Below are 20,118 nucleotides of genomic sequence, written 5' to 3' on the forward strand. Positions count from 1 at the left end.
CCCAGCAACAACATGGGTTTGAACTGCACAGGTCCACTTATACAAGGATTTTTTTCAATAAATACTATAGTATACAGTCTGTGGTTGGTTGAATCTGAGGATGTGGAACTGTGGATATGGAGGGCTGACTGTAAAGTTATTCTCAGATTTCTGACTGCATGGGGGTCAGTGCCCCTAACCCCTGTGTTGTTCAAGGGTCAACTGTATATACTTCAGAGTTCCTAAGAGACTGGATCTTAAATGTTCTCACCACAAAAAAGAAATAATTATGTGGCAGGATAGAGGTGTTAGCTAACGCTTAGTTGGTAATCATATTGCAGTATATAAAGTATTAAATCAATACGTATACCTGGAACTTACACAATGTTAATTATATCTCAATAAAAAATTTTTAAAGTTCTAAATTGACTTGTTTGACTATAAATGGGTGTTTCTAAGCTATTTGAACACTCTTAAGAAAAACTTTGTTCACAAATATTACTCTAGCTTATAATAGTCTTTATTCCTTATTTTTGAAATGTCTAGTAAAGACTCACTAAATAATGGTTATCCTCAGCTTTGTTTCTGTTCCACTTAGTTTTTCTAAATACTTATGAATTTTTATTGAATATATTTGACATATAAACATTGTATAAATTTAAAGTGTACAACATGTTGATTTGATGATTTATATATTGTAATATGATCATCATCGTAGTGATAATTAGCATGTGCTCTCTATCATGTTATATAATTATTCTTTCTTTCTAGTGGTTGGAGTAATTAAGTACTAGCCTCTTAGCAGGTTTGATGATTATAATACAACGTTGTCTGTATTCACTATACTGTGCATTAGATCTCTAGGGCTTATTTATTACTTGTTTTAAGTTTGTTCCCATCTTTCCCCACCCACTATGAGCTTTTAAGTGACGATTAATGTACAGTTAATCACGATTTCAGGAACATCAGGATCCGATTCCCCAGGACAGGCTGTGGAAGCTGAAGAGATAGTAAAACAGCTTGATATGGAACAGGTGGATGAGATCACTACCAGTACTACTACATCAACTAATGGAGCAGCTTACTCAAATCAAGCAGTTCAAGTGAGGTCATCAATAAATAATGGTTTAGAAGAAGCAGAAGAAACAGTTAATCGTGATATCCCACCCCTTACAGGTAAAAAAGATTCCTTTTTTTCTTATACATTTTCATGAATAGTTTGTAAAAATACTACTGTATTTTTTCTTAAATAGGCAGATTAAATGCGTAAGTTTTTCTTCCTTGAAGTTAATAAAATTAAAACTGGAAATAAAACTTTTCCCCCCAAATCCAGTCATTTTGAAATGGAATTTTTTTAAGGTTATTTTGACTGCATATTAGTCACTTTACAGTTTAATTATGTGTACCAATCTTACCACTGAGAGAAATTTAACACAGCTAACAAAATAATATGCTTACATTTATGAACATACTTATTATAATTGCATGAGTCTTAGATCCTTAAGGTCTGAAGTCCCTACATAGAGGTAGTCTCATACCTTCCGATTTGTTTCATATACAGATGATATTCCCAAAGAAGCTTCTGTTCTTGGGTCTCTCCTATACACAAACTTTGCAGCCTAATCCTGGATGCTTTTAAAGGCCTAACATAATTGTTAGGTCCCTGAGCCAGTTGTTATGGAAATGTAGAAACATGTGAGGTCAGCATTTGTTACCTCTGAGGGTTGTGGTAGATAGACATATAAGGCTAAAAGATGAAATTGTATTGCATTATGATTAAAAGCAGAAATAAAACTGAGGATGGACATCTTTTCCCAGAAGGAGAAGATCTTAGACTTTCATTTTAGATTTGTTTGTTTTTCCTTGTGGTGCCAGATATTTGAGAGAGCCGAGTACATATATATTGGTTGAGAAATAAGTTTGGCATAAGGAAGCAAAATGATGATCTCTCTGATAGAAAGGGGAAACTTGAAAAAAAATCATTGAAACAGCATGATACATTTAAAGAAAAAATGCATACAATTATGAAACTTCTATACAGTGCAACCCTATATCAGTATGAAGAGAAAAGCAGCATAATAGAGTTAAATAAGGTTTATTTTATTTTATTTATTTTTTAAATTTTATTTATTTTTGGCTGCATTGGGTCTTCGTTGCTGTGCGCGGGCTTTCTCTAGTTGCAGTGAGTGGGGGCTACTCTTCGTTGCGGTGCACGGGCTTCTCATTGCGGTGGCTTCTCTTGTTGCGGAGCACGGGCCCTAGAGCGTGCAGGCTTCAGTAATTGCGGCGTGTGGGCTCAGTAGTTGCAGCGCGTGGGCTCTAGGGCGCGTGGGCTTCAGCAGTTGTGTCACGTGGGCTCAGTAGTTGTGGCGCATGGGCTTAGTTACTCCAAGGCATGTGGGATCTTCCCGGACCAGGTCTCGAACCCATGTCCCCTGCATTGGCAGGCAGATTCTTAACCACTGCGCCACCAGGGAAGTCCAAGGTTTATTTTAAATTTGTCAAATAAGGAATTCCCTGGCCATCCAGTGGTTAGGACTCTGTGCTCTCACTGCTGAGGGCCCGGGTTCAGTCCCTGGTCGGGGAACTGTCGGGTTGGCCAGAAAGTTTGTTTGGGTTTTTCTGTAAGATCTTAAGGGAAAAACCCAAACAAACTTTTTGGCCAACCCAATAAAATCCCACAAGCCATGTGGTGTGGCACTCAATCAATCAATAACAAATAAAATGTTAGTATTGATAATGTTAAATTATAATGTTATAATTTAAGAATAATACTGAACCTAACGAGCAAATCTAATGCTGATTACTTTGCCTGGTGTTACAGGCTAGTGAATGATAAGGTATAGACTGAAGCCAGGGCTTTTGACTTCTTTGATGTTTTTTCTGTTTTTGTGCTTCTATATAAACCTTTGTACTCATTTTTTCTGACAACTGTGCCTACCGGGAAGGGATTTCTATAACTTTAGTTTCTAGAGGGGAAAAGTAAGATTTACTCCATTTGTCTCATTCATTCGTTTTTCTAACATTTAATTGAACACCTACTTTTGTGATGGGCACTATTTATAAAGATGACTAAGATGTGCTCATTGACCCTGAAGAGTATATGATCTAATTGATGAGCCAAGTATACACAAAAATTACTGTACATTGTGGTGAGTGCTGTTACAAATAAATGAGCAAAATACTGAGGTGGCACATGGCAGTTACTCTGGGAGGATCATGAAAGGAAGAAGTAAAAGTTTTGCTGATCTTAAAATATGAGTATGAGTGACAAAAGTGGTACTTTTCCCCAACTTCAAGAACGTAGCCAAAGAGAACAAGAAGGAAGGAGGCTGGCTCTACCATTTACTTAGCTGTGTGACTTTAGATAACTTATTTAAGCTCTCTGAGACAGTTTTCTTAGCTTTAAAATGGTAATAATAATTTAGAGCTTTGAAGACTAAATGAGATGAAATATGAACAATGCTTAGCATGGAGGTGCTCGAATACTAATTACTTCCTGTCCCCCTTTCTCTGAGATTAATAGGAATTTGAAACAGTAAAGTGGTAGGAAGATATATTTTTCCATTTGTCCCCTTGTGCTAACGAACTGTTACTGGCATAAAGTTGTTAGAAATGAACAAAAATTCTGCTTTACATCTGTTGTCATTTATTGAACGTACACACTGTATTGGCTCTGTCTCAGAAGGTATTAATACATGGTAATAGCAAAAAACGTAAGTTTTTATCCTGAAAGACTACTATCCACCAGTATTCCATTCCTATAGACGGATTACAGCAATTTTTATTGAGGTCCACTGTCTTAGTCCTTTCAGGCTACTATAAAAAACTACCATTTGGGCTTCCCTGGTGGCGCAGTGGTTGAGAATCTGCCTGCCAATGCAGGGGACACGGGTTCGAGCCCTGGTCTGGGAGGATCCCACATGCCGCGGAGCGGCTAGGCCCGTGAGCCACAATTACTGAGCCTGCGCGTCTGGAGCCTGTGCTCCGCAACAAGAGAGGCCACGATGGTGAGAGGCCCGCGCACCGTGATGAAGAGTGGCCCCCACTTGCCGCAACTAGAGAAAGCCCTCGCACAGAAACGAAGACCCAACACAGCCTAAATAAATTAATTAATTAATATTAAAAAAAAAAACAAAAAACTACCATTAGACTGGGTGACATATAAACAATAGAAATTTATTTCTCATAGTTCAGGAGTCTAGGAAATCTGAGATCAGAGCCCCAGCAGATTCAGTGTCTGGTGAAGATCTGCTCTCTGGTTCATAGATAGCTGTCTTCTTACTGTGTCCTCATATGCCAGAAGCTATGCAAGCTCTTTGAGGATCTTTTTTTAAGAGCATTAATCTCATTCATGAGGGCTCCACCCTCATGACCTAATGACCTCATGACCTCCCAAAGACTCCATCTCCAGACACCATCACATTGGGGATTAGGTTTCAATATATGAATTTTGGGGCAACACAAACATTCAGTCTCTAGCATCCACCTTAAACTTTCATCTCCAAGACATTACCTGTTTAGCTTGTAAGTTATCTTTGTCTCATTGAATTTAAGTTGTAAATATTGTCTTAGAAAATTCCCAATATACTTTCTGAAGCTTTATCAATTGATCAAATTTTAATTCAAACTTAGAATGGACTATGTGTCATGGAATATAGAATTGTTTCTTGATTATTTTTAAGTTGCTTGTAAATGAGAAGTAAAATAATGGGTCCTCTAAAGCACTGATTTCTATACACAGCATAATTTCTTAACTTTTAAGATCATAGACAACCTTGAGATTCCTGTAAAAATGTACCTAAAACATTTTTTCATAAGTCTTTAGGGGTTTGTAGACCTCTTAAAGCCTGTTCATGGATCTTAGGTTTAAAACTACCTTCGGGATCTGTTGTCAGCACACGTATATTGACTGCCTGTATGTACTGTGCACTTTGTGAAGTATTACTGCTATGAGCACCATGAAATTTTTATGTTTATACATACAAACATCATCCAGTTAGAAATGGAAATTTTGTGGAGTGTTTTTTCCTAATAATACACTCCACAGTGTAAGTAGTAAATAGTAGGAAATAGTGTAAGTAGTAAATTTTCTCTTAGCTGTTAGGGATTTAAATTTTGCTAGCCATGATATAGCTTGCCGCTTTGTCTGTAATGGTAAATTTTCCTTTGGATCCAGAGTTAGATCTATGTGTTTATAAATTTACTTTTAAATACTGTTTACAAATTATTTCTGTCTTATCTTTAACCTAAAATACACAGGGCTTCAGGAAGATCTTAATAAAAGCAGTAAAAATGTACTTCATGGAAGCATTAATAGTGAGTAAAAGCAACATTTTGTTTTTCACTTTGTTAAATAGCGCCAGTAACTCCAGATAGTGGTTATTCATCAGCCCACGCAGAGGCCACCTATGAAGAAGACTGGGAAGTATTTGACCCGTGAGTTTTTTTTTTTCCCCTTTCTCTCTTTGAATGGAATGAAAGTACATGTGTAGAGGGGTGGCTGAATGGTATATTGCAAAGAGCATTTGACTTGTAGGTATTAATACTTTGCTGAGTTACTGAAATACTAATTTGTATATTTTCAGTTTTACTTATGTGTTTTATAAGTTTGGTTTACTAGGTTAAATATGCATTATTTAATTAAAAACTTAAAGATGGGCTGAATTTAGTAATATGTTTTATAGTTACAAAAAAGTAGAAATGTTGAAATTTTCTTAAAATTTGATTTATAGCTATTATTTCATCAAACATGTTCCACCACTGACAGAAGAACAACTAAATAGGAAACCTGCCCTTCCATTGAAGACAAGAAGCACACCAGAATTCTCCCTAGTTTTAGACTTGGTAAGTATATTATCTGTAGAGTTAGGGAAAATAAAGGCATTAAATTCTTTTTTAAAAATACTAGCCCAAAATACCTAAAAGAATACAAGTGAATGAATAGCCTTACACATACATTTACTATAAAAACATGTCTTAGGTGTTCTGAAATGTTTTTATTTTAAGCACAGTCTAATGCCAGGGACTCCCCAATTTGTTGGTTTCCGGTACCCTTTGAAAATAAATTAGGCTTTCTTTTTCTTTTTCTTCCCCCCCAACCCCCGCTATTTCACTATTTTTCTGTTTAAATTAATTATTGCCCCCATACTCCTATACCCTTTGTTTTGTTTTTTAATCTCCCAATAAATTCTAATTTCATGGCTAGATTTCAACCTTTTTTGGGGGTGGGGGGCTCACAGTCATGTTCCCCTGAAGGACCTAGGTCTTAATGAGTTAACCTCATGCAAGACTATACTCCTTTTCTTGTTCCTTTTTGGGGAGAGGGGCAATCTATGTAATACTTAATACTAAGTATTAGTATTATCTAATACTAATATCTTTATTAATAGACTCTCAAAAGCATGACTTCTTAATGCTGACTAATAAAACCTTTAATGTGCTCTCTTGGTGTGAATTTTAAAATTTATATTTTTTTAGGGTTCCAGAAGAGCTTTGAAAACTGAATATCTCTTATCTTTTCCTAACCAAATTTAATATATGGTCACCATTATCTACCATCTGCCGGCAATTTCTTGATATTAGCAAAAATATGTATCTATTATATAATACTGGAAAACATTTTACTATTTAAAAGCCTTTGTTACTATTAACCTATAATTGGAGATGTGGTTTAGTTCTTTTTAAAAAATTTTTTTTATCTTGAGGAAAAGCATATTTTTTAAATCTTAACTAGCATGTATAGTTGTTTTGAGAGTTCAGCACCTTAGCCTTTGCCTAGCCAAAGAGATATAAGATAGGTATCCAGAAGGCCTAAGTATTTAAGGTGTTTATTAGAGGATAAGTAGGAAAAAAAGAAAAATTTTGAAACTGATTATGAGTAGTTTAGATTTGATGTACAGAAACTGAAAAAGATTTTGCTAGATTTTTACGTTAGCAGTTGATGTCATGAAAGCAAGTTTGGCCATACAATTTTTAATCCATAAATAGGGAAAGATAATAGATAAAAGATAAAGATAATAAATAGAGAGGGAAAGATAAGAATTGGTGAGCATAAATGAGTAATTTTACAGAATTGGGTAAAGAAGAATGATCAAAATTTAGATAGGCTGTAGATGAAGAAAGTAGAATTAGTTATGATTCAATTATAAGAAAGAGAATACCTTTTTTAAAGATACTAAGGGAATACCTTGAATTGTGTACTCTGTTCTGCTATTAAAAGAAAATGTGGGTGGACCTAGAGTCTGTCATACAGAGTGAAGTAAGTCAGAAAGAAAAACAAATACCATATGCTACCACATATATATGGAATCGAAAAAAAAATGGTTCTGATGAACCTAGTGGCAGGACAGGTATAAAGACGCAGACGTAGAGAATGGACTTGAGGACATGGCGGGGTGGGGAAGCTGGGACGAAGTGAGCTTTGACATATATACACTACCAAATGTAAAACAGATAGCTAGTGGGAAGCAGCCGCATAGCACAGGGAGATCAGCTCAGTGCTTTGTGACCACCTAGAAGGGTGGGATAGGGAGGGTGGGAGGGAGGCTCAAGAGGGAGGGGATATGGGGATATATGTATACATATAGCTGATTCACTTTGTTATACCGCAGAAACTAACACAACATTGTAAAGCAATTATACTCCAATAAGATGTTAAAAAAGAAAAGAAAGTGAGGCATATCTAGAGTATTTTTTGCTCTTTGCCTCCCCAGAGTTTAACTTTAGGTTAAAAGAAACACTCCAGCTAATAAGATGTGGAATCACAAGGTATGAGCATTTGTGTTTCATTTTAATTCATCTTAAACACATTGAAAAATTTGGGGGATAGTTACTAGCAGCTTTATTTCTTTTAAGTGTTGTCACTTTCTACAAATGGAAGCCTTTTTTTTTTTATCCTTCAGGATTTGAGAAATATACATATTTGCACATACCTTACATTGAATGATCCTTACCTTCTTTTCCTCATGAGAAAACAGGGCTTGGTAATCAAAGATGAGAAAGAAGTCTTGATTGACTGCTAATTTAGTTAAACAATGTTTATGTCTATGAAACATATTCAACAGATACTGAAATATCCATTTTCTAAAATAAAATTCTTTATAAAAGGTTTAAGAATAAAGAGCTATATAAAATAGAAGATATATATTTTTTAATAGTTAGATACTAAACTTCCATTGGCAAACTGTAAAAAAAAAAAAATTAAGAAAGTATATATGTGGTTTACTTAACAGAAAGTTGGCAACTGCAGGACTCAGAACAGTGGTTGCCAAACTTGCGTATGCATCCTAATCACCTAAAAGGCTTATTGAAACATAGATTGCTGAGCTCCTCTCTACTCCTTGCTGAGTTTGAATGATCAAAAATGGAGCTGGAGGTTTTGCATTTCTAACTAGTAGTTCCCAGATGCTGCTGATGCTGCTTGCTGTTCTAGCAGCCACACGTGAGAACCAGTGACTTAGAAAATTCTATCTCAGATTGCTATGCCACACACAATAATGTATTTTAAATATAAAATTCCATGTATGAATGGGTGCTTTAATAAATGTTTTTGGTGATCATGAATACATAAAATAATCAATTGAAATGTCTTAATATCTTGTTTCATTCAATATGTCCTTTTTATTTTAAGGATGAAACACTAGTACACTGTAGTTTAAATGAGCTAGAAGATGCAGCACTTACTTTTCCAGTCCTTTTCCAAGATGTCATTTATCAGGTAATTAAAATTTTTTAACTTGAGTTTTGGCCTGTTAGATATTTTGAACCAAGAAATCTTTTGTAAATTTTTTTTTTTTTGGTGAAATTTAATGTGTTTATTCCTAATGGATTTCATCTGTATTTTAATGATTTCGTAACACAAAGTAGCATCATGCTAAATAAATAACTACATAAAACAACATTAATGTTACCAAAAAAATGTGAACTTTTTTTACCCATTGCTCTCTGCTAGTTTCATAACCTGTTTGCCAGCAGGTGGAGGCAGGAACACTGACATCTTAGGTCCCCGAGAACTTGCCAGGTTAACACTTGGCGTTGTTGTTGTTTTTCCAAAACTCAATTAATAGGAAGAAACCTTATTCCTTGTTGGTCATTTTTATTGCCTTTTGTAGTAATACGGTGTGTAGGTTGCAGTGTAGTAGATCTACTTTATTTTAATCACAGAATTCCAGGACACTCTTCTAGTTACTGCTTTACTTAAAAAATTAGAGTATAAGTATTTCTCCCTCCTCTGTGTCGATGGACAGGTAACAGTGCAAAATACAAATACCATTTACATTTCACTGCAAATTACGTGTGTTGACCATAGGTTTTACTTTATGTTTCAGATTTTCCTATCATAAAATTTGAATTAATATATGTGAATACACTTCAAAAACTACGAAGTGCCTTTCTGTCATGGAGGTTGTTACTGAACTAGCATTACCTTCTTATATACCGGTTGTTGAAGGATTGGGAAAGGGTCAAAAACTTTGTTGTTTGTCAGGTGGAAGCCAACCCAAGGATTAACTAAATAAAGTCACAGAACATTTACCATGTGAACAATGGAAAGGTGTTTATGGTTGTTTATGTGCTCTTAATAGGCAGTTAGAATATGTGTATAGTTTTCTTGGCACATGATAGTTATTATAGCTCGGGAATCATAAAATTTTAGAGTTAAATAGTTTGTGGTTCAGGATCTACTTTACCTACCTTATCTTGCAATCAGTCATAAGAGGATTTATTTAAGCAGTTATTCTGAGTTCTGGTTTAACCTAGAAAGGTACTGTAGGTATGGTAATATCTGGATACTATCAATATATTTATTTCCCTTTTATGTAAACTGATTTTAGTTCTGATATAGATCAGAGGATGAGCAAAATATACATAAAAATGAGGGATTTTAGGTTTTCGAATTCCTTTTTAACTGTATATTACTTGTTTAAGGTAAATCTTTTCCTTAAGACATTTTCTGCCAAATAGGTTGTTCTTGTTTAGTGTAATTCAAGGACAGGAGTCTTGTGGCAAATATAAATAGCATGGCAATATGTTCTCTCTTTTTAGCTTGATAACCTTGTTTTTAATGTTCAAAATTGCCCTTAAAAACAATGGCTTTCAGGCTTTTGAATTTGGAAAAGAAAACTGTTACTGAAAACTATAATTATTTTGATGTGATTTCTTAAGCTTCCAGATTTGAAATTTATTTCTGATAGATGGTTTTGGTCTGTTTACATAATTTTTAGTAGTGAAATAAGAAACTTGGAGAGTAGATGAGTTTGATTTCCCTTTCATGAGTATTTCTTTTCAGTGTGACCATAAAATTGAATTTTTTTCTTATTGCTTCCACCATTTCTTCTTCAGTTCTCTTCTTTATAAAATTCTTACTGTTTTATGTGGATCCAGACAGTTGTCTTATTTTGAATAAAAGGCTCCTAGCAGTGCATATGACTAATATAAAAAAAAACTTCATATGTACTGCACCTACCTCTGAGGAATTCAAAGAACTCTTTTTCTTATATATCTGAGTTACACTTTCTGAAACAGGAAAATTAGAGCTAACCTAAATCAGGAGCAATGAGTAGGAAGTTTGAATCTTAAAAATTATAGAGATGATTGTATTTTAAAATGATTTAGTTACTACATCATGTACAGAGTTTAGTTCCCTTTCAGTTAAGTTTTGAGGATGTCCATAGTTAATATTGGATTTCTAGTTTTGGCATAGCCATTCTGTCTGCTTTTTAAAAAATAACTTTGAAGAAATCTTGGGTTAGGGTTCCCCCAGTTTTCAGACCAGCAAGCTCCCTTTAAACAGGGAATGATGTCTTTTAAACTTTCAGTGGTGTTGTCTCCATCTACTGGCAAAGAAGAAATATACACAAGGGTCTGGGATGATCTAAGAGATTTTGGAGAAACCACATTATTAGGTAAGATGTAACTTACATGTTTAACCACTACAGTATAATGTGGCCCACTTAAAGGTAGAAACCTGTAAAATACTGTATATACTCTTAAAAAAATAATTTGTTGAGATGAAATTCACAACATAAAATTAACCACTTTTAAGGGAACAGTTTCATGGCATTTATATACTCTTGAATATGTCAATTCCATAACATTTATGTATATACTCTTAAAAATAAAATGGTAATGTTAAGATAGGATCAAATTCTTCATCTGAATCAAAGCCAGATAAAGTTTCCTCTTGGGACTTTTGTTACTTTTGCTTTTTGTTTATGGTAAGTTTGTTATAGTAGAACCATATCTAATGTTAATTCTATTTGTTATTCTCTTTCTTTCAAAACAATTTAAAATATAAATTGTCTTATGTATGTTTTAATAATGGTCTGTATCAGGGGTTGGCAAACTTTTTCCTTTAAAGGGCCAGTTGTTAATATTTTAGGTTTTGCAGCCTGTGTTACAACTACTTTCTCTGCCATTATAGCATGAAAGTAGTCCTAAACAATACATAATGAATAAGCATGACTGCATCCCATTAAAACTTTATTTACAGAAATAAGTGATGATCTGGATTTGGCCCAAAGGCCATAGTTTGCTGACCCTTGGTCTAATAATTATGAGAGTATATGCAGTAGATTTACATATTCAAATTCTAAGTGGAAGTAAGTAATCAAATGTTCATCAAAATTCTTGTTAATATATAGAGAGATTTAAAATTAGATCCACTGTAACCTGGTTATGGGCTTTCTTAGGTTTTTTCAGATGAAAGTTTGAGGGAAATTTAAGGTGGTCACTACTCACGTTTAAAGATTGCCTTACTTCATGATATACACTCTTCTTTTGATTGATAAGTAGGACTCAACTTAGTTAATGCAAGACTTAGAATATATGAGGAGGTAGATTATTCAAGCCTCAATTAGTACCTTGAGTGTATTTGAATTTCCATTTCTCTAGGAGATAAACCTAAAAGATCCAACTCAAATTAAAATTTTGGTATATGTTACCACTGACACTATACGGATAGACAGATCATAGTTTGTGTATATGGAGAAAAAGTCATTTGAAAGAAGAACTGAGTTTTTAAAGTGAGGGTGTGGCATTCACAGAGGCAAAGTATATGGATTTTTGTTTGAATGGGTCTTTTCCTCTCCCTTAATTGGTAGTTTTTCCATGAATTGTTTTACAGTTAGATATTGGGAAACGTATTTATTCATAGAATGGTACAAATGCATTTGATATCTGGAAAAACAAGTGCGTGATCAGTTCCAATGCACATGTTTTAATTTTTATATTTAGCTTATATTGACACATTGTCAGGAAATCCATCTCGTGGTGTTACTCAGTTAAGAGGTCTCCACTGTATTTAGTTTCTGTTCCTGCAGATCCACCAATTCAAGACTCTAGGTCATCTCACTCCCTCTTCCATCCAGAAGATGACTTCTATCCACAAGCAGGACTGAATCAAAAGACAGATTTTTCACTTAGCTCTTGAGCTGAACCACCTCCTCAATGACCTTCCTCTGTCTCCATCAAGAACTGGAGCTCAGTTTTTTGAAGATGTAATAGAGCTACTCAGCCCAAACGTGGCTAATTGAAGACAAAAAGAAGATGCCTCATATGTTTCACTACAGTGCAACCAAACGTAACTGTGTTGTCCAACTCCTCATTCTGTAAAGTATGGCAGGGGCATCTGATTTTTGACTCTGTTCACCAATAAGACTTTAGCCAGTCAGTGGCTTTCTGAAGATCAGTAAAATCAACAAACTTTGGGTCAGCTGTCCAGAAATCAGATTGTGGTAAGCACTCAAGGAGAGATAGGATCCTGTAGGGAGCTACTTGCTAAAGGATGCTTTGTTTTAATAGCAGAGGTTGCTTTTATGGGAAAAGTTGGGGGGAGAGGTGGGTGGGAAACCCCATGTTTAGCAAAGCTCAGCCTCTTCCTCATTATTAAAGTTTGTTTTCTTGGGAAACTTACAACCTAGGATAATTTTCATAAGGATCTCAAATATTTTATACCACAGAAAAATAGAAGTAGAGGGTCAGTGGCATCTATCTCTTTTCCACAGTCTAGGAAGAAAAGTCAGCATTATTTTTGCTTCACGAAGAAAAAAGCAATCGTTTAAATGAAGAGTTTTGTTAGTAAACACCTAATCAAGTTTTTCCTCCCCTCAAGCTCTGACTTAAATTGATACTAAACAAGAGGCATTTTGTTTTGACATTCATAAAGCATAATTTTATTGTACAAAAGTAGTATGTATTTTGTTCCTTAAAACATCTGGGGTCATGGACGCAGTATTGAGGATAAAAGTAATATTTTATATCTGGTAGGGAAGAATATTTTGATAACTAATTGTAAGTCAATATTTAAAATAATTTTAAAGTAATTTTTCCATCCTTATTAATAAGTATAGCTAGTCATTGGCACTAATTTTTTCATCATGGTTTGTATTCTTTATAAATGTATCTTAAAATTAGAAGAAGTTCATTTAAAAATACAGAAAATTCTTGTTCAGTAACTAAAAATATTCTGCAGATATAGGAGATGTGACAGTTGATTACTAAGCATATTAAATTGGAGGCTTCAAAATTTAGAATTTGTTTTTGAAGGCAACATTTTGTGGGGGGTTTTTTTTTTGCTTTTAAAATGAGTAAACTTGATTTTAAGATAAACACATTAATATTTTATATATATACACAAATATGTGTACATAGATATTTAAATTCAAAAATTATATATGTATATTGTGTATATATTATATATGTATGTAAATGGCCATGACTTGAAAAGTATGCTTCATTGCTAATTTTTAATATACCTTCTGTATGAATACATTAAGCACTTTATCCCATTTGGACTCCATAAGAAAATATCTTTTCAAATTTATTTCTATTTAATACAGTGTAAGGTTTTGCAGAAGGTTTTAGTTTGGGGGTTTTGTTTGTTTTTATTTTTATTGGTTCTGATGTTTTAGTATTTACCTATTCATCCTCAGATTGATCCACCTACAAATACTATCCCCAGCAGCCTCTTATTGGAACTGTGTGAAGCAAAAGGTGACTTGTAAAATCACCCAATGGGTTATGAAGTTGAGGCCTCCACAAGGCCTATCTGAGCAACCCTCTTTCTATGGAGAAGGTTTGGGTTTTGTCTCTATGATCTGGTATTGATGCTAAGACAGTGTTAACTAAGTTCAATAGTTAAGTAATCAATTGACTTACTTTACATCTTCTAAAAGTATAGATATGGCTTTCTCTTTGAGTTGAGGTTGCCCAGTTCTGCCCCCATAAAATCTTACTCATTCCAGCTATTCTCCTTATGGCTGATTACTTTTAAATAATAAAGTGGATAGTAATAATAGCTATTAGGAGTCTCAGTGTGCTGGCACTGTTCTAGGTGCTTTATATGTATTAACTTATTTAATAAACAACTCTATATAGGTACTGTTATTATACCCATTTTATAGATAAAGAAACTGAAGTGTACAGAAGGGTTAAAAAAAAATGGTGGAGCCCCTTGTATACCTGTGGTATCTGCTAATACCTGTAGCATCTCTTCTTCACATTGTTCAGTGTTGTTAGTTTTCTACTGTTTTAAATTCTTACTGCTGATTAAATAGATAGCATCCACCAATCATCTTTTTATTTAAAGGTGCCATACCCTTAAGTAGGTGAATACCACCAAATTTATCTTTTTTTTTCCTTCCTGCAACAGTGTAGCAATAAGTTCAAAGGATTTCATGGAAAAACTATTAAAGATACTTCTTTTTGAATATGTTAGGGACATATTATCTGTGCTTAAAACTATTTAGAAATATTTTTCCTAAAAAGATCCACATGTAAGAAATTTTTTTTTTCAATTTTGCCCACAAATTGAAATTGCTTATCTTTTGGATGTTTTCTCCCCCCACCCCCTTTTTTTGGTCATGCTCATAAAGTTATCTAGATAACTTAGATAATGGTTTGGTAAACTAATAGTCAGGAATTAGTGTATATAACTTGACATTGCATACTTAGATATGAACTTGAATTTAGGCAGACTGTCAGAAAATATTTATAATTAATTTATAACTGGCTTGCTATTTTAATGACTATTTTTATTAAATCTAGTTCCATTAACCATTTATTGCCTGTTAGGATCATCTTACATGCACAGTTATAGGACATTCTCTTGTACTAAAGAAAGTACAGGCTGACTGTCAGATATTGTTCAAATCAAGTAGTGTTAGTGTACTGTTAATGTAATGTTATTTTTCTATAATATATTTATCATTTTTCTATATAAAATTTAAGTTTTGGTAAAATCAGCCCACAATATATTATACAAGATTAGTTCCATTATCACTACTATTTTGCAGACATTATTCAAGTAGATTTTGTTTTAAAAGTTTACATCATGAACATATAATGAAGTAAGTGAGGGAGATTAAGAGGTACAAACTTCCAGTTACAAAATAGAGTCATGAGCATGAAATGTACAAAAATTTTACGTAATAAACATTTCATAACATGAACATCTTTGGGTAGTAGGCAGTCCTATTTAAGACATGTTTTGGGTATGGTATTCTTGTATAACAATTGTTCATTATTATAGTATTATGCATTATTTTAAAACATTGACTTTTTCAAAATATATTTGGTTTAGTGATAGATTAAAACTATTTGTTGTGTAGATAGAATAATTGCTGTATATTTGGAGGAATATATGTATACCAGCCTGAAATGAAACTTATGGCCTAGGCTTACATTTGAGAGACTACATCATTTTGAAGAATTGCAGGTTTGAAGAAGGATGGTTTCTGAAGTACTAAGTAGTGGAAGAATGTAGAAAATAGGAAGTAGGCAGCTTGGGACAGGAATCTTTGTTACGAGAAGGTTAGGAGAAGAAAAATGGAGTTAAGAGCATCTGTGGAATAGATTTCGAAGCATTTGGAGGCATGTCTATGTGTGTATCTGTATGTTTGTGTATCTCTGACCTAATACAATAAGTGATCGTAGTCTCACTGTATTATACATACCTTAAAATTGTTCTTACTTACTTCCTACTAGACAGTGCTTAGTGCTTCTTAACTTCTATATATTTCTGCTTTAATATATCCATCCAAATGAGTTAGACCCTGTTAGCCTTATGTCTCTATTTCTTTTTTTTTATTATAAATTTTTTATTTTATTTATTTATTTTGGCTGTGTTGTGTCTTTGTTGCTGCGCGCGGGCTTTCTCTAGTTGCAGCGAGTGGGGGCTACTCTTTGTTGCAGTGCATGGGCTTCTCATTGTGGTGGCTTCTCTTGTTGCGGAGCACGGGCTCTAGGCACGCGGGCTTCAGTAGCTGTGGCACGCGGGCTCAGTAGTTGTGGCATACGGGCCCTAGAGCACAAGCTCAGTAGTTGTGGCGCACGGGCTTAGTTGCTCCGCAGCATGTGGGATCTTCTCAGACCAGGGCTTGAACCCGTGTCCCCTGCATTGGCAGGCGGATTAACCACTGCGTCACCAGGGAAGCCCTATGTCTCTATTTCTATTTTTCTTTCTGAGATTTTGCCTTTTCAGCACATGGCAGAACCTCCTGTGGTCCCAACCACATCCCGGCTTGCTGTTACTTTGTACCTTTCTACATTCCTTTTTTTTTCCCGCTAACCATCTCAGTTTCTGCCTGTGTCTTTTAATCCTGAAACACCTTCCTGTGTTTCAAATGGTGAATCTGTTCTGAGAATAGGAACATTTACAGTCAACAGTTATTCTATTCTCATGGTAAGGAAACACTCTAGCATTATATTCCCCTATCTCAGTGCCACCTTTCATCCCCAGTGAACAGGTACATTATGAAAGTAATATCAAATTTTAAGATGTGTTTTATATTTAAGTATAGTCAAAGTAGTAGAATGCATAATGAAGTTATAGTTTTGACATAATCTGGAAGTCACTGTGTAAGAAGTTGGAAAATGTCACCTTTGTACAGTGCTCCACTTATTATGCTTAGATAATACTGTTTAAATAGAAGTATTCCTTTACAGTGGAAGTATTTTAGTGTTCAAAGGAGACAAATCCCAAATTGTAGAGGCCCTGCTTATTTTACTTTACAATATGGAGCAAGTGATAGCAGGGATATTGAAAGCAAATGAAAACATTTATACATATGCAAAAATGAAGTATTTTTGGTTATTAAATGCATTTAACTGATAAGCCTTATTAGCAATAAACAGAAGGTTCTGATGGTTCATGGTTTATCATCCTCCATGAGATAAGGTAATTGAAAAAAAGTATTGACCGAATTGTGGGTTTTTGTCAGTTAAGGTAGTAATACATCTAAATCTATCAGTTACTTGGATTACCAAACAAATAAGGTGTGTTGAAAACTAAACCAAACTATACCAAATATTTCACGATGTAAATGTTAAAATTAATTAGAAGCGCAACTCTAGTTAAAAATTTTGTACCTCATCCTAAATGATAGGGATTGGATACCAAGGATTTCGTCATATAATTATTTGCTAGGGGTGGGGGTGTGTGGCTTACTTGGTTTTTGATTAGTCAAGATACTGAGGTAAACTGCCTAATAGGCTTAAAAATGAGTAAACCTTTATTATTCTAGCCTGTAGGCAGGGATAGAGTGATATATTAGCATATTAATGTTTGAAATTTGTCTTCCACAAGTGATCAGTTCTTAAGGAAATTCAGTAGTTGTCCCTGTGTAGTATGTAGTCTTGCCTCTCTTTCTCTTTTTGTTTATATTGCTTAACTTCAGGCAATTATATTTAATTTACTTAACAGATTTTTATCATGTACTTACTATATATTTGGCATTGTCTTATGCCCTTTGGGCTTTAGAACTTACAAAGACTGGTAGTACATAGTCCCTACCTCCTAAAATCCTTTGCCTGATTTCCCTGTTCTAGTTCTACATTCCTAGAACTAGATTTTTATCATAAGGGCATTTTTGTTTAGATGTGTATTGACAACAAAATTAAATTCCATGAAGCCTAAATTTTGAATTTGTTGCCACCACAGCTTTTTAAAAAAAATCTGAATCAAGTGAATCTGGTGCATAGGCATTCTATAAGTATTTGTTGTTCATGTTTTTTGATGTTAATAATCACCTTTGAGTAGAGTACAAACTTTTCTTTTTATAAATTTTTGTCACAAAATAAATACAATTTAAAGGAGTCAAATTCTTTTGTAAATCAGTTTTAGTGGTTGCTCATGGCTTATATTTCTGTGCTTTTTGAATATTGAGTATATTACAAGAGCTACATTAAATGTAGGCAAAAAGACAGACAGAAATAAGAAAATAATGTATTTAAGTCAGTTCTTTGGGTACTGTAGTCTTTCCTGATATTGTCAGTTGATTTTGATAACTGGTGTGTTTGACTGTTATATTTTCAATCTCAAGTAGCCCAGTAGTGCTAATTTAGATACCACATCTGAATCAGTAAGTATAGAACAAGATTGATTTCTGAAAAATTCCAGTTATTTAAACCCACCAATCCAGACATCTCTTTCTTGAACATTATTTACCTTAATAGAAATTTAAAATAAAGGTACTCTTAGCAGGTGATTGTTAAGAAGAAATTCTGAGTAATTATTGAGGAAGGTCATTGAGACAGGTCAGCTAGAGGTGGATTTACAGCCTGCCTAATAATTGGATGGATGCTACCTGGCTGGAAGATGGAGCTGATTGGTGGATCAAAATCTCAGAGGGAAACCTGCCATTTTTAGTTTAAATGTTTATTAAAACTATATTCTATATACTATATCCATGAAGTACTATTATATTATATGCTGCTATTTAACTATTAAAAAGTGAAATGATCACCAACGATTATTATTACCCTACCAAAAGATTGTTTTAAGTAACTTTTGGTATATGTGAAATATATTTGGTTGAGTGGTACTTAGTAAACTTTTGTATTACTTTAACATATGAACTTTTAAATTATATCCAAAGTTAGAACATATCTTATAAATAAGTTGTTTCTGTTTTATATGTTTGTTTGCTGAAGGCTATCTTTGCATTTTTTCAGGTTTACGTGAGATTAAGACCATTCTTCAGGGAATTCCTGGAACGAATGTCTCAGATGTATGAGGTAAATATACTTAAGCTAATTATATAAGTATTTTTATTTTATTCAATGTAGTACCCATATTTAGATCATGTATAATGATTACTTCTTTTCCCCTGAATTTGTAGATCATTCTTTTTACTGCTTCTAAGAAGGTGTATGCAGACAAGTTACTGAACATACTAGACCCTAAAAAGCAACTGGTCAGGTAAATTTAATTAAGAAATAGGGGAAATGTCTGTCACACTGATCTATGAAATTACTATGATTCTACTTAATTTTGATAGCCATTTTCAGTTGGCTGCATATATAGAGATTTGTGTGTTAAATGGGGAAAATAAGTGAATTTTTTTTTAAGCCCCAAAAGTCTTTAAGAGTTCCTAATTATTTAACTCCAGACAGACGTTCTTTAAAGGATACAAAGATCAAATGTATTTATTCACTTGTACATCTGTATCCTCACTTCTTTTGGGATTGGGGGGAGATTGGGGGTATGTGGAATTTTTCACTGTGTGCATGATGTTTTCACTTCCTTCTGTCTCTGAGATAATGCATGTGTTGTCATCTTTTTAATGGCTTAGAGAAATAAAAGTTAATTTTAACAAAAAGGATCAAATTAAACTCTTTTGCTTTTTTCAAGAGCAAATTTATCTTCCACGGAAAGAAAATGTTACATGAAATCTAATTGGAAATTGCAGTTGGTTTAGTCACTCGGGTTATCCTGATCTGGACTCAGTTCCTTGTGTGTGTCCTGAGCCAGCAGATGCAGTGTGTTCCTGGTTAGGTGGGAGTGCCTTGGGTAACTTAAAACAATTTGAAAATTAGTTTCATTATTTCTGTCAACTGAAGTGAGATAGCAAGACTCAGCAATCTTGCTGCATCCTCTAAGGTATAGGAGTTAATGTTTGAGTTTTGATCAAGAGCTGAGAGAGATGCCACAAAAGGCTCCTAAAAGCTTTAATAGCTGGGTATTCATTGTCTTGAATACTTTCTCCCATATTGTCTTAGTGGAAAATCCTAAACTTAATTTCTACTGTTAATAGTACCTGTATTATTGAGTGGTTTCAGCTATGGTGAAAGGCTTTTCCTAATGTCCACATTTAGGAGCTTTTCCCCTTGTAAATAGAATGTGATTTTTTTTTTTTAATC

At 34.0% G+C, this 20,118-nt stretch overlaps 1 protein-coding gene across 2 annotated transcripts in view; it reads left to right on the forward strand.

Moving 5' to 3' along the window:
- CTDSPL2 (CTD small phosphatase like 2) overlaps nucleotides 1–20,118 on the forward strand; it is a 74,775-nt gene that overhangs the window by 45,229 nt on the left and 9,428 nt on the right. For both annotated transcript variants that reach the window (XM_068550703.1, XM_068550702.1), the window contains exons 5-10: nucleotides 940–1,155; nucleotides 5,340–5,418; nucleotides 5,715–5,826; nucleotides 8,612–8,698; nucleotides 18,931–18,993; nucleotides 19,098–19,177. In XM_068550703.1, the coding sequence (XP_068406804.1) occupies nucleotides 940–1,155; nucleotides 5,340–5,418; nucleotides 5,715–5,826; nucleotides 8,612–8,698; nucleotides 18,931–18,993; nucleotides 19,098–19,177 (637 nt within the window). The remainder of the gene's footprint in view (nucleotides 1–939; nucleotides 1,156–5,339; nucleotides 5,419–5,714; nucleotides 5,827–8,611; nucleotides 8,699–18,930; nucleotides 18,994–19,097; nucleotides 19,178–20,118) is intronic.

The sequence above is a fragment of the Eschrichtius robustus genome, chromosome 1, assembly GCF_028021215.1.
Source record: "Eschrichtius robustus isolate mEscRob2 chromosome 1, mEscRob2.pri, whole genome shotgun sequence".
Taxonomy (NCBI): Eukaryota; Metazoa; Chordata; class Mammalia; order Artiodactyla; family Eschrichtiidae; genus Eschrichtius; species Eschrichtius robustus.